General features: G+C 50.9%; 1 protein-coding gene across 1 annotated transcript in view; it reads left to right on the top strand.

Moving 5' to 3' along the window:
- LOC135892781 (junctional adhesion molecule A-like) overlaps nucleotides 1–7,774 on the top strand; it is an 83,199-nt gene extending 75,425 nt beyond the window's left edge. Inside the window, exons 7-9 of the mRNA XM_065420579.1 lie at nucleotides 3,691–3,813; nucleotides 5,516–5,678; nucleotides 7,720–7,774. Of these exons, the coding sequence (XP_065276651.1) occupies nucleotides 3,691–3,813; nucleotides 5,516–5,678; nucleotides 7,720–7,774 (341 nt within the window). The remainder of the gene's footprint in view (nucleotides 1–3,690; nucleotides 3,814–5,515; nucleotides 5,679–7,719) is intronic.
- The last annotated feature ends 5,676 nt before the right edge of the window (nucleotides 7,775–13,450 follow it).

The raw sequence follows: 13,450 nt of genomic DNA, 5'->3' as shown, positions 1-13,450 counted from the left end.
GCTGCGATAGATTAAAGATTGGACAGTGCCCAAGCATCTTGATGGGAAAACAGGCATGTGCTTTGCTGCAAGGGCTGGGGAGAGCCTGGAACCAGAAGCCCATTGGGCTGCCCTGCTAAAAGAGCAACCTTCGCAGAGAATGGAGTCTCCTGAGAGCCGACAAGTGGTTTTTGGCGTATCCTGCCTCCTACGTGACCTCCGGAGCTGGGCCTCGGTACAGACCCGGAGGAGGCTCCTGCCCTAGCCTAGTGCACCCTGGGATTGGGAGTGACTGAAGTTGGGGATAGGTGTGTTTGCTGGGCCCAGTTCCGATGACAAGCATTCCAACCCTCCCCTCCTCTGAAAAGCTACCGTGCCGTCAGCCCCCGTTCCCTGGAGCTGCCCTCTTCCTCTTGCACTCAGCCCCTCCCATGACCCTAGATGCTGAACTGGTTGAGTTAAAGCTGAGACTGTAACTCGACCTATTCAAACTGAGCTGAAGGCTTTAGACTGTCTACATTGTTGCCAAATGGGGTTTACAGTTGGGGTTAAACTCAATAGGGAAAACAGTGGGTTTTTTTCCTATCTACACAGCATCCGTCCTGGTATAACTCTGCTGTGAGGCGGTGCGGGAGTGGGGATGTGATTTTTATTTTTACAGATAGTCATTCTGGCACAATCCCAGTTGTGGATGCAGTTATACTGGTGTGAGGGTGCCTCAGACTGGGGTGACTTATTCCCTTTCCTGTACTGACATCGTTAAACTGGGACAACTCTTGTGTGTAGACAGAGCCCCTTGGCCAGACAAGGGCTACACTACAGCACGACCTGCTGATGTGACTGTGGAGGTGGTAAGCTACATCCACACTGGGTGGGGTTTCAAATCGGCTGAGCTACCCCCGTGCCTTTTTTAAACCTTTCCCCCTCGTCTAGACAAAGCTGCAGGTGCTAGAGCAATGCTGGGAGATCTCCCCCCAATAAGCCTCAGTACTGGACTCGGCCGTGTCTACAGGTCCAGGGCCAGCTGTGGGGAAAATTCACTTCCATGCTCTGTATCCAGGTCTCTTTCTCTCTCTCTCTCTCTCTGTGTGCTCTTGAATACAGCCCGCAGCAGTCAGAGTTTACAGTGTGTGAACGAGAGCAGAATTTGGCGCGCACCCCCCCCCCCCCCCCGGTGTCTTGCACAGCCTGAACCCTGCTCCAGCATGTCAGGAGCAAATGAATCCTGTGTCTGGAAAATCAATGGTTAAAGGAATAACCCGGCTCTGCTGTTGCCTTATAGGGGCCGGATTTTGCCCATGAGTGACTCCTACTAAAGACAAGGGGCCTGATTCTTGTGTCAGTTCAGGGCACCTGCACCTCACTGGCCCAGCAAGGGTACCCGGTCTGACTTGCAGCTCCCCCGGTTGTCATCTCTCTAGGGTGGAGACATGGGTCTCTCTCCTTGCTGGCTGGGGTCTCTCCAGGCTGCTGCAGCTCCCTGCCTTCCCTGTGTTGGGTTAGTCTGCCCAAGCAGGCCTGCTGGCTTTCCCCTCAGAGACTAATAACAGTGGAATTGCTACAATTATAAGTTACCGCATGGTTCTTCAGTGCTTAATTTGTAATGAAATGCCAGGGCTCATAGGCGCTGACTCCGTGGGTGCTCTGGGGCTGGAGCATCCATGGTGAAAAACTAGCGGGTGGTTAGCACCCACTGGCAGCCAAGCTCTCCTCGCCTCCTCCTCCCCTGAGTGCACTGTGTCCCCACTCCTCTGCCTACCTCCCAGCGCTTCCTGCTGCCTAACAGCTGTTTGGCGGTGCTTTGGACTTTCCGGGAGGGAGGGGGCGGAGCGGGGAGGAGGCGGAGAAAAGGCAGGGTGGGGACTTGGGGGAAGGGGGTGGAATGGGGGCGGGGACTTTGGGGAAGGGGGTGGGGTGAGGGTGGTGTAGGGGTGGGCCGGGGCCAGGGCAGGGGGCAGGTCGAACACCCACCTGGCAAAGGGGAAGTTGGCTCAAGCAATTTTTTTTTTTTACTTTCATAACTCATGAGGCAAGCCCGGAGATGCCGGGGCTCTGAACTGCCAGGCCCGGAGATGCCGGGGCTCAGCCCTGGCAAGCCCTGGCGCTAATTAGGCACTGCAGTTCTTCCTACATGAGCCTATTAATTTTTGAGGCAAAAGTGTTGCAGAGAAAACATATGAAAAAACAATTAAAAAACCTAAACGCCTGCTAATAAGCTTACCAGAGATCACCCCCTCCAATGTAGGCTTTGGTAGGAGCAGCCCTTCCCAGCCCCGCCCAGGGGTTTCCCTGCGGTGTCAAGTTCATCCCACTCTCTGTTCAGAAGAGAACACTGAGAGTCACTCCTTTATCCAGTTGGGTTCTTTGAAGTGACCTTGAACAGATAATCCACCAGACAACACGATCTCTGCTCCAAGTGCAGCTTCTAAAGCAGTGGTTCCCAAACTGGGGTTTGTGAACCCCTGGGGGTTCGCGAAATGTTACAGGGGGTTCTCGGGGGGGGGGGGGGGGAATACCCTAATGGCAGGCAGAGCTGTCCCCAGGGATCCCGAGCAGCACAGGGCCAGTAGCCCGGAGCCCCTGGACTTCCAAGACCTAAGTAGATAAAGCAAGCATATCTATCACACTGAGGAGATTTAAACTTCAAGACTCCTTATAAGAAATGGAAAGGGAGGTGGATATTTTTTGCTGTTTTTTTAAATTAAATAGGCAGCTAGTATTGTTTTTAAAATTATTATGAAGAACAAGTTTAAGCTTTGTTGTAACATGCGTTGTTTGCCTGGACTGCTCAAGACCTGAATGCTAGTGTAGGAGGAACTCTTTGAGTTGGCTTCTTAAATACAGTACCTTCCTGCTGTTTCACATCTGATGCTCCTTGATGAAACATAGGAGCCTTGTCTTATAACAGGCTTATTCAAAGTGATACAAGCTATGAAAGTGAGATCTTGAAAGAGTGTTGCTGTTTTCATAATGTAATAAACATGCTGTAATGATAAATAATAAATAGTGTGTAATAAGCATGCCATAAAAACAAATTTTATATTTCCAAGATCACTGCTTTTATAATTTATACTCAGGTAAAGGAGAAAATTCCTGGAAATATTCATTTTTAGGAGGGGGTTCGCAAGACTTGACATTTTAGTGAAAGGGGTTCACAGGTTGTTAAAGTTTGGGAATCACTGTTCTAAAGGATAGATGGAGGTGGGTCGTTTGCATTTCCTTCAGCCTCCAAGTATTTCCTGGGAAATCCACTTCCCATGTATTGTCCCAAAACATCCCCTGAAGTTTCTAATATCGTCCAGAAATTGTGTTAGTCAAGGCCATCCTCCAATCCCTGAACTCCCAAAATACTTAAACTTAAGTTGGTTGGGTTTAATGTAATTCCAGTTTTGCCCAAGAGATTGTGTAAATCAGAATTCTGACAGATATGACAAAGGCCCTTTTATACGGCACTGGCCCTGGTGGTGTAAAGTTCAGTTTCTCACTGAGAGCAGTGTACAGGGCCTCAGTGTAGCTAGGAATCATCTCACACGGGGAGGAGACTAGACCATGTGAGGGGCTGCAAGGGCTGATCTGCTGCAGCCTGTGGCTGACCCCCCGACTCTCCGTCCCTGTGATTGGGGGAGCAGAGGGGTTTGCCCCTGGTTGCTGGGGGCGAAGGCTTGCTGGGGGAGCGGAAGAAGTGACTGCTGGTTTCTGCTTTCCACAAAGGAAACATCATTTCCCACAAGGACATGAAAGCGCTGGTCGACAGCGGGAATGCTCGGATTATCGACGTGCGGTTGCCAGAGGAGGTGGCGAACGGCCATATCGCCAACTCGGTCAATATTCCAGGTGAGGGTTTGCTGTGGGTGCCAGCAACCAGGGCTTCGATTGCACTTAGAGGGAGCGTCCCCCCCACTGCAGAGGGCAACATGTAGTGTCACAGACCAGGGCATGAGCGGTCAGGCCGAGCGGTCAGAGCCAAGGGTCAAAGCTGGAGTCAGGAACTGAGCAGGGCTGGAGCAGGACTGGAAACAAGGCGGGCACAGGAGTGATCGCAGCTGCGGGCAGAAGCATGGAGGAGTCAGCGACCTGCCGCTGAGTTTAAATGCAGCTCCGTAGTCTCCTTGCAGCCAATGGAAGAGCCAATCAGGCGACTCTGCCACAGCCCAGCTGGGCTCATTAGCCTGCCTGAGGGCTGAGCCAGCCAGCCCCAGGTCAGCTGCAAGGACTCCAGGCCCATCGTTCCTGATACATAGCACTAGAGCCCTGGAGAAAGTGGAATTAGTAACTCAGCAGGGGGCGCTCTTTCTTCCCTGCTCTCCAGTGTGCTGGGGAAGTGACATGAGACCAAAGCTGGATCAATGAAGACCCTACGTGTGCACAAGCAGATGGGTGTGTAGAGGGCTTTCCCTTCACCCCCTCCCCTGGTTCTTGTCCCACAGACAGAAAGCAGAAGACCAGAAGTCCGAAGTGCAGGCAATGTGATGTTTATTGGGGTTGGTTTTAAGGCAACATGTCAATAACTTTGACACTGCAGAGCCTTGTTCCCCAGTGTTCCGTTCTCTCCCCACTTTAGCAGGCAGCATTATACCTGCAATGCACGCTTGGGGGTCCCCCCCCCTTACAATTGATGGTCATGTTCCGTTTTGGGGGTCATGAATCTGGGGGTTTGGTCCCACCTCTTTTGTATCCCATGGGAGGGGTAAGGAGTGAGGTTGTGGTACAGTCAGGAACAGGTGCACTTTTTTTTTTTTTTTTTTGCCTTTTAGTGTGTTATACCTTCCCCCCAATCCCCTCCTGCCCTTCCCAACGGGTTGTTTGACCTTCCCTTAAGATAGAGGTTGAGGCAGTGTTAACATGTGCACTCCTATATTATACTTTCATTATACCCAGTAACACTTCAACTGTTCTTATCTGTTCCCATTATACTAACAAACGTATCTGGCTAGGCAGAAGCAACATGCACAGTGTCTGTCCTTTGTTTACACATATTAGTAAGAATATAAATGTATCAAAAATTAAATGAGCAAACAAATCTAAAATTCTATCTCAGGCAAAAATACAGGCCTGAATTCTGCATTATTACTAGCACTCCTAATAGGGTGTAACCCTGGCCGAATTCCAGCTTGGGGAATTCTCTCCTTCCTTAAACTACCTTGGTGGTTTTAAATGGATGCAGGATTCTACTTCACTTCCTGTTCTAAATGGACGTGCAGAGTTTCCGTGTCTTGCTCATTTGCTGTGTTCCACCACAGAAGGTGCTGCATTTCAGGAGTGGGAAAAGTGGTAGCTTGTGTCCCTTTATAAAGAACGTGGGACTTGCATGCATAAACATAAGAGCATCATCGCCTGTATTTATGGAGCAGTGTAGCAGTCGCCCACAATCATCATCATCAGGGTTTAACTCTGCAACTTCAGCATCAAGATACAGATCTTTACCACTTGAGCTAAAGGAGTAACTCCATTAGCTAGTGTCACATCCCCATCTAGTGGAGATGTGATACACCAACACTGCTGATTGCGATCATCTCTCTCTCTTTCCCCCACCCAGTGGCAGAAGTCGAGGAAGCCCTGAAGATGGACCCTGAGACGTTTAAGATGAAATATGGCATGGACAAGCCACGGATGGATGACGAGAACTTGATCTTCTACTGCCAGAGGGGCAGGAGAGTGGCTCAGGCCACAAAGATCGCCATAACCCTTGGCTACGCCAAGTGAGCCTGCCCCTCCACCTTGGGCTCTTGTACCATGGGGCACTAGACCCTCAGGGAGATTGTGAACGTACCATGGGCTCTGTGGGTTTGGAGGCAAGGGGTGTAGGTGCTTAAAATGCCCTGGGTCCTATGGACTCCAGCCCTTCTGAGCGCCCCCCTAAGCTCTCACGTATAGGGTTATTAATAGAGAAATCAGTGGGTCGGGTGGAGAAGGTGAGGGCTCAGATATCCCTCAGCACCGATCTTGCTTATACTGGTGTATTCTGGAGTAAACCCACTGGAGGGGATGGTGGTACTCCAGATTCTCACCAAGGCCACAGAGACAAAGTCTTGGTTAGCTACTGAGAGAGAGGACAGAGTAATTCCTAGCTAACTGTTGAGCAATAGTCAACATGGTTTCTGTAAAGGGAAATCGTGTCTTACTAATCTATTAGAGTTCTTTGAAGGGGTCAATAAACATGTGGACAAGGGGGGGTCCAGTGGACATAGTGTACTTAGATTTCCAGAAAGCCTTTGACAGGTCCCTCACCAAAGGCTCTTACGTAAATTAAGTTGTCAAGGAATAAAAGGGAAGGTCCTTTCATGGATTGAGAACTGGTTAAAAGACCGGGAACAAAGGGTAGGAATTAATGGTAAATTCTCAGAATGGAGAGGGGTAACTAGTGGTGTTCCCCAAGGGTCAGTCCTCGGACCAATCCTATTCAACTTATTTATAAATGATCTGGAGAAAGGGGTAAACAGTGAGGTGGCAAAGTTTGCAGATGATACTAAACTGCTCAAGATAGTTAAGACCAAAGCAGACTGTGATGAACTTCAAAAAGATCTCACAAAACTAAGTGATTGGGCAACAAAATGGCAAATGAAATTTAATGTGGATAAATGTAAAGTAATGCACATTGGAAAAAATAACCCCAACTATACATACAATATGATGGGGGCTAATTTAGCTACAACAAGTCAGGAAAAAGATCTTGGAGTCATCGTGGATAGTTCTCTGAAGATGTCCGCGCAGTGTGCAGAGGCGGTCAAAAAAGCAAACAGGATGTTAGGGATCATTAAAAAGGGGATAGAGAATAAGACTGAGAATATATTATTGCCCTTATATAAATCGATGGTACGCCCACATCTCGAATACTGCGTACAGATGTGGTCTCCTCATCTCAAAAAAGATATACTGGCACTAGAAAAGGTTCAGAAAAGGGCAACTAAAATGATTAGGGGTTTGGAACGGGTCCCATATGAGGAGACATTAAAGAGGCAAGGACTCTTCAGCTTGGAAAAGAGGAGACTAAGGGGGGATATGATAGAGGTATATAAAATCATGAGTGATGTGGAGAAAGTGGATAAGGAAAAGTTATTTACTTATTCCCATAATACAAGAACTAGGGGTCACCAAATGAAATTAATAGGCAGCAGGTTTAAAACAAATAAAAGGAAGTTCTTCTTCACGCAGCGCACAGTCAACTTGTGGAACTCCTTACCTGAGGAGGTTGTGAAGGCTAGGACTATAACAGTGTTTAGAAGAGAACTGGATAAATTCATGGTGGTTAAGTCCATTAATGGCTATTAGCCAGGATGGGTAAGGAATGGTGTCCCTAGCCTCTATTTGTCAGAGGATGGAGATGGATGGCAGGAGAGAGATCACTTGATCATTGCCTGTTGGTTCACTCCCTCTGGGGCACCTGGCATTGGCCACTGTCGGTAGACCGGATACTGGGCTAGATGGACTTTTGGTCTGACCCGGTACGGCCGTTCTTATGTTCTTATGCTCTAACCCCATAGGGAATGTTCCCACAGCTACCTTGGTTCCTCAGGGACCCTTCAAATTCATCCGTATGACCCTGTGCTGGGGACAGGTTATTTCTCAAAGTTCTGGGCACAGCTCCGCCTCTGATGTTCTGGTCCCACTTGGGTTTCTGGCCCATGAGCAGTCACAGGGCTGGGTTTGTCTCTTCCACTCCAGAGGCAGCGGGTCCATCTAGCTGTGGATAGTCCCTCCCATCTCTCATTCTGATCCATATGTCACTTCCTGTCTCTGCAGGGCCCGTAACTACGAAAGCAGCTACAAGGAATGGTCTGAGAAGGAAGGGAAGTGAAGTGGAAATGACTCCGCGAGGGCTGGTGTCTGTCCCTCCACGCCCAGCAGCTGGCTTTACCCTGAGGATTCTTCCTTTGCTTCCTTGCTGCAACGTCGTCCTATTGCTGCTGATGCCCGGTGCTGGGATGGGAACGCTCTGGGCCCTGGTGGGCTCTTGGCTAACGCACCTGTCTGAGAAGCTGCCACTCTGCTTTCTGCCTCACCTTCCAGCCCAGTGTCTCACCTGCTCCAAATGTAGTCACTCCTCCTGCCCCCGATAGCAGCTGGGGGATTCAGGCACTTTATTGGGGGGGAGATATCTGCACCCCCACATTCACTCCATCTCCCCCAGCTCCCCTGGGAATCTGGGACCCCCACCCATACGCTTCCTATGGGGTAAGTCCTCCGCTCTTAAGGAGGTAGATTGAGGTGGGGTAGGAAAATGACCATCAATTCTTCAGCTGAATCTGCCACTTCCACCTGTAGCCTGCTATTTCTATAACATACTGGGTGCCCCTCAGCCACCTCTGCACGGGGGATTTTCTCTGCAGCCACTCCTGGAAAAGAGAGCTCTCTAGCATTTCCTCCGATGTAGTACATGGCTCTGATAAGGGATGGGACGTATGTGAAGGATGGAAGAATCCCATGCACTGCTACAGGCTGGGGACTGACTGGCTAAGCAGCAGTTCTGCAGAAAAGGACCTGGGGATTACAGTGGACGAGAAGCTGGATATGAGTCAGCAGTGTGCCCTTGTTGCCAAGAAGGCCGACGGCATATTGGGCTGCATTAATAGAAGCATTGTCAGCAGATCGAGGGAAGTGATTATTCCCCTCTATTTGGCACGGGTAAGGCCACACCTGGAGTATTGCGTCCAGTTTTGGTCCATCTGTCGTCTTCTTCTCCCCCTCTCCTCCTCCCCCCCCCCCAAGGGATGTGGACAAATTGGAGAGAGTCCAGTGGAGGGCAATGAAAATGATTAGGGGGGTGGGGCACATGACTTATGAGGAGAGGCTGGGGGAACTGGGGTTATTTAGTCTGCAGAAGAGAAGAGTGAGGGGGAATTTGATAGCAGCCTTCAACTACCTGAAGGAGGATTCCAAAGAGGATGGAGCTTGGCTGGTCTTAGTGGTGGCAGATGACAGAGCAAGGAGCAATGGTCTCAAGTTGCTGGGGGGGGGGGGGGGGGCAGGGTCTAGGTTGGATATTAGGAAACACTATTTCACTAGGAGGATGGTGAAGCACTAGAATGGGTTACTTAGGAAGGTGGTGGAATCTCCATCCTTAGAGGTTTTTAAGGCCCAGCTTGACAAAGCCTTGGCTGGGATGATTTAGTTGGTGTTGGTCCTGCTTTGAGCAGGGGGTTGGACTAGATGTCCTCCTGAGGTCTCTTCCAACCCTAATCTACGATTGTATGATGGCAACAAGACAACAGTGGAAATTGCTCAGGGTCAGCCAGGTTTTAGATTATATTAAAGTCTTTGTACGGATTTGTGTTTCTCAGCCTCTTCACATGGGTGAGCCCTTATTCACATTAAAAAAATTGCACAACCTCCCCAATAACAATAAAAAATGTCTCATTTCTGACCATGCTTAGGGCTGGTCTGCATGCAGAACTTGCATTGGCAAAACTAGATCTCTTGGTCTTTTGGGGGGGAGGTGTGTGGTGTGTGAAAAATCCCCTCCTCTCCCCCCTCCCCCCGAGATGTAGCTATGCCAACCTAACCCCTAGTGCAGACAGAGCTAGACGGATGGAAGAATTCTTCTGTTGACCGAGCTACCACCTCTCGGGGAGGTGGATTATCTCCAGTGTTGAGAGAACCTCTCCCAGCACTATAGTTATAGTGAGTATTTACATTGAAGTGCTGCCGCAGGGTTTTAAGCACAGACCTACACTTAGAATATAGAATTGATGTGTGGGAGGGTGGAGAATACCTCATCTTGAAGGGTCAGGGGATGGGGGGAGCGAGACTTTTCTTTGGTTTAGACTGTAATATTTTCAACGCCTCATGACCCCACTGCTGGCCTTTCCTGATCTCCTGGGACAGTCGTGATCCACCCATTGAAAATCCCTCGTCTAGAGCAGGGGTCTCAAACTCAAATGACCATGAGGGCCACATGAGGACTAGTACATTGGCCCGAGGGCTGCATTACTGACACCTCCCCCCTGCTGCACTTGGCCCCGCCCCCACTCCACCTCTTCCATGAGGCCCTGCCCCTGCCCCGCCTCTTCCCTGCCCCCATTCCAACCCCTTCCCTGAAATCCCCACCCCAACTCTGCCCCCTCCCTGCCCCCAGGGGGTGGAGGTGGGGGCTCAGGGCAGGGAGTTGGGGTGTGGGGTGCAGGAGGTGTGAGGTACAGCAGGGGGCAGCAGTGGGTTGGGGTGCAAGAGGAGTGCGGGGTGCAGCAGGGGGCTCAGGGCAGTGGGTTGGGCTGCAGGAGGGGTGCGGGGTGAGGCAGGGGGCTCAGGGCAGGGGGTTCAGGAGGCAGGATCTGGCCCGGCGCATACCAGGGGCAGGGCAGGCTCCCTGCCCTGCCCCGCCCCGCCCCGCCCCGCCCCCATGCTGCTCTGGGAAGAGGCTGGAAGGGGGGTGGAGGGGCTGTTTCTGTTGCTTCAGACACTGCCCCCAGCAGCTCCCATTGGCCACGGTTCCCCGTTCCCGGCCAATGTGAGCTGCTGGGGGCGCTGCCTGAAGCAACAGCAACACACAGCCCCTCCGCCCCCACTTCCCCACGTTCCAGCCTCTTCCTGGAGCGGTGCAGGGCAGGCAGGCAGGGAGCCTGCCCTGCCCCCGGTGCACGGGCGGCCGGAGCCGCTCTAGGTAAACACTGGGGGAGGGCTGGGGGGCTGCGAGGGGCTCGCGGGCTGCAGAAAATAACCACGTGGGCCGCGTGTTTGAGACCCCCTGGTCTAGAGCATGACAAGCAACCCCTGGAGTTGTTCTGAATAATCCACGGGTGTTGTCACATCCTGGCAAACGTGTCTCCCCTCTGCCGGCGGGAAGTGGAACACAACGAACGGGTGGCATCTTGCAGCTGATCCCAGCACCTCGGAGGCTCTGCTCCAGAGAGCAGTGGGGAACAGGGAACTCCGGAGCACATGGAAGTTGGTTCTTTTTAAGCTATGATCTAAGCTCTTGTCTACACAGGAAAACTGCACTGGTTTAACTTAAGGCGTTGTCTGAAACAGTCAGTTAAATTGCTGCAGACCTCTCTGGACGCTTCTATTTCAGTTTAAGAGCCACTTATTTTGCTTTAGCTTAAGTCAGGTTTAAGTTAAGTGCACTTAAACAGAACTAAGGCCTAGTCTACACAGTAAAGTTATAGTGGCAGGGGTGTGACGCCTCCTACCCCAGCAACATAGTGATGTTGACAAAAACCCTGGTGTAAATGCAGCTACATCCTGCAGGGAGGTGGCCTTTCTACACTAGAAAGTGAGGTTGATGTAAGCCACCGTGCACCAACCCTAGCTGTGTGTGTCTAGGCTCAAACTGTCTCCTGCTTCCATGAAGTGCCCCAATAAGGCAATACTGGAAAACCACCTTCCCTACTGGTATTGCACTGTGGTCGACCTATAGCAGTAGGAGAGCTGACCCTTACAGTCCTCCAGCAGCTGTCCCACAATACCAAACAGTGGCTGCTCTGGTCACAATTGTGAACTCCGTGACCCAGCCTCCAGAGACTGGAAACAACTTCCCCTCCCCCCGTCCTTTTAAAACCCCCCACATATTTTTGAAATGCCTTTTCCTGATTGCGCAGCTGGGCGAGCACACCTAGCAGCTCGCCTTTGTTGCGTGCAATTGCCCAATCAAGTATGCTGGCTACATGCTCCAAATGCACTCTGATCTAGAGTAGACTGGAGCTATTGGAGCTCCTGGGCCTGGGGGGAGAAGAGGCTGTGGATCTCTATGAAGATTGCCTGGGGGAATGCAGCCAGAGGGGTACAACGGGGATCAGTAGAGGTGCCGGATGGAAGCAAAGGAACTGCAGTGGGCAGACCCCGCGCCCAGGGAGGCCAACAATTGACCTGGTGCTGAGCCACAGACCTGCAGCTTTTACACTGAGCTGCCTGCTCTATATGCAACCACCGTAAATACCTCCGAGGAGCCTGAGCCAGACCCCCGCTGTGGGAGGAAGAGGGGGAGACCCAGTGGCAGGGCAGCTTTGCTGTGAGCCAGCACCTGTTTGAGATGCTGCCACAGTCTAGCCAGTCCCACCAGGCAAGCATGGACGAGCCTGCTGAAGGGGAAGAACCTTGCGTAAGTGCGTGCATGCATTTCCCCTGGCAATGTTTCAAGACACAGGTATCAACTTTTCATCATTTTACTTGTATGAGAAGAGGAAGAGGTACAACACACAGAGAGAGTTGGCATCAGCGTTTCCTTCTGCTGGGTTAGGGGAGGCAGGGGAGGGGTTGTTTATGTACACAGGGATGTCCTATGTAGCCTCTTGAGAGATCTCAATGAAACTTTCACGGAGGTACTCTGTGATCCTCTCCCACAGGTTTCTAGGGTAGCAGCCTTATTTCTTCCTCTGCAGTAGAACACTTTCCCATGCCACTTGACCATGAATTCAGCTGGCACCATTGCACCAACCAGGCTAGTGACACATAAACCCTGGCAGTTTTGGGACACCAGCAGCAGCTGTGCTCTGCGCCTTCGTGAGCAAGCTAGCAGCTAAAATCACCACTGCCTGTGGAAAACCGTGCCAAGTTTCTGTGCAGAAATAGGGACCAAAATATTATTGTTTCATACAGCCAAAAATCGTCCTGGCCTCTTCCTTTTCCCTGCGCCCGGCCCCTGGCAGGCTGTACTCGCCGTGGCAGGGACTGGAGCGAGGAACTCCAAAGCTAATCATCACAATCAGCGCCATGTCTTAGTACAACATTTGATGGGAATAAGGGAGGGGAGTTTTGAAACTTGCACTTTCTGCTGTGATTGTAACTACCGTAGTAGAAAGAGAGCCTGAAGCACGGGCCTAGTGCAAGACCTGAGGCCTGAACCAAAATCAGCAAAAGTTACGCTATGAGCAAAAGTCAGGCCCCGTCAAAAGCAGGCGCTTGCCTGCAAATCAGAGTCTGACAGCACAGAGAGAGGACAGTGGTTCTCAAACTGGGGATCAGGACCTGTCAGGGGGTCACAAGGTTATTACATGGGGGGTCGCGAGCTGCCAGCCTCCACCCCAAACCCCGCTTTGCCGCCAGCATTTATAATGGTGTTAAATATATAATTTATATGGGGGGGTCGCACTCAGAGGGTTGCTATGTGAAAGGTATCACCAGTACAAAAGTTTGAGAACCACTGGGCTAGAATTCAGAGTAGCAGCCGTGTTAGTCTGTATCCGCAAAAAGAACAGGAGTACTTGTGGCACCTTAGAGACTAACAAATTTATTAGAGCATAAGCTTTCGTGGGCTACAACCCACTTCTTCGGATGCATATGCATATGCATCCGAAGAAGTGGGTTGTAGCCCACGAAAGCTTATGCTCTAGTAAATTTGTTAGTCTCTAAGGTGCCACAAGTACTCCTGTTCTTTTTACTGGGTTAGAAGATACACACAATAAACAAACAGGCACGCATGCACGCACGCAAGCTCTGAAGTGCGTGCGCATCTGAACGTACTGATGAATCTCATGCCCACCACGTACACATTTCAAGCTGTTAGCAGATAATGGTTTAAAGATTTGACACACTAAAA

This window comes from Emys orbicularis, chromosome 20 (assembly GCF_028017835.1).
Source record: "Emys orbicularis isolate rEmyOrb1 chromosome 20, rEmyOrb1.hap1, whole genome shotgun sequence".
NCBI lineage: Eukaryota > Metazoa > Chordata > Testudines > Emydidae > Emys > Emys orbicularis.
This window is presented reverse-complemented; position numbering and strand designations above follow the sequence as displayed.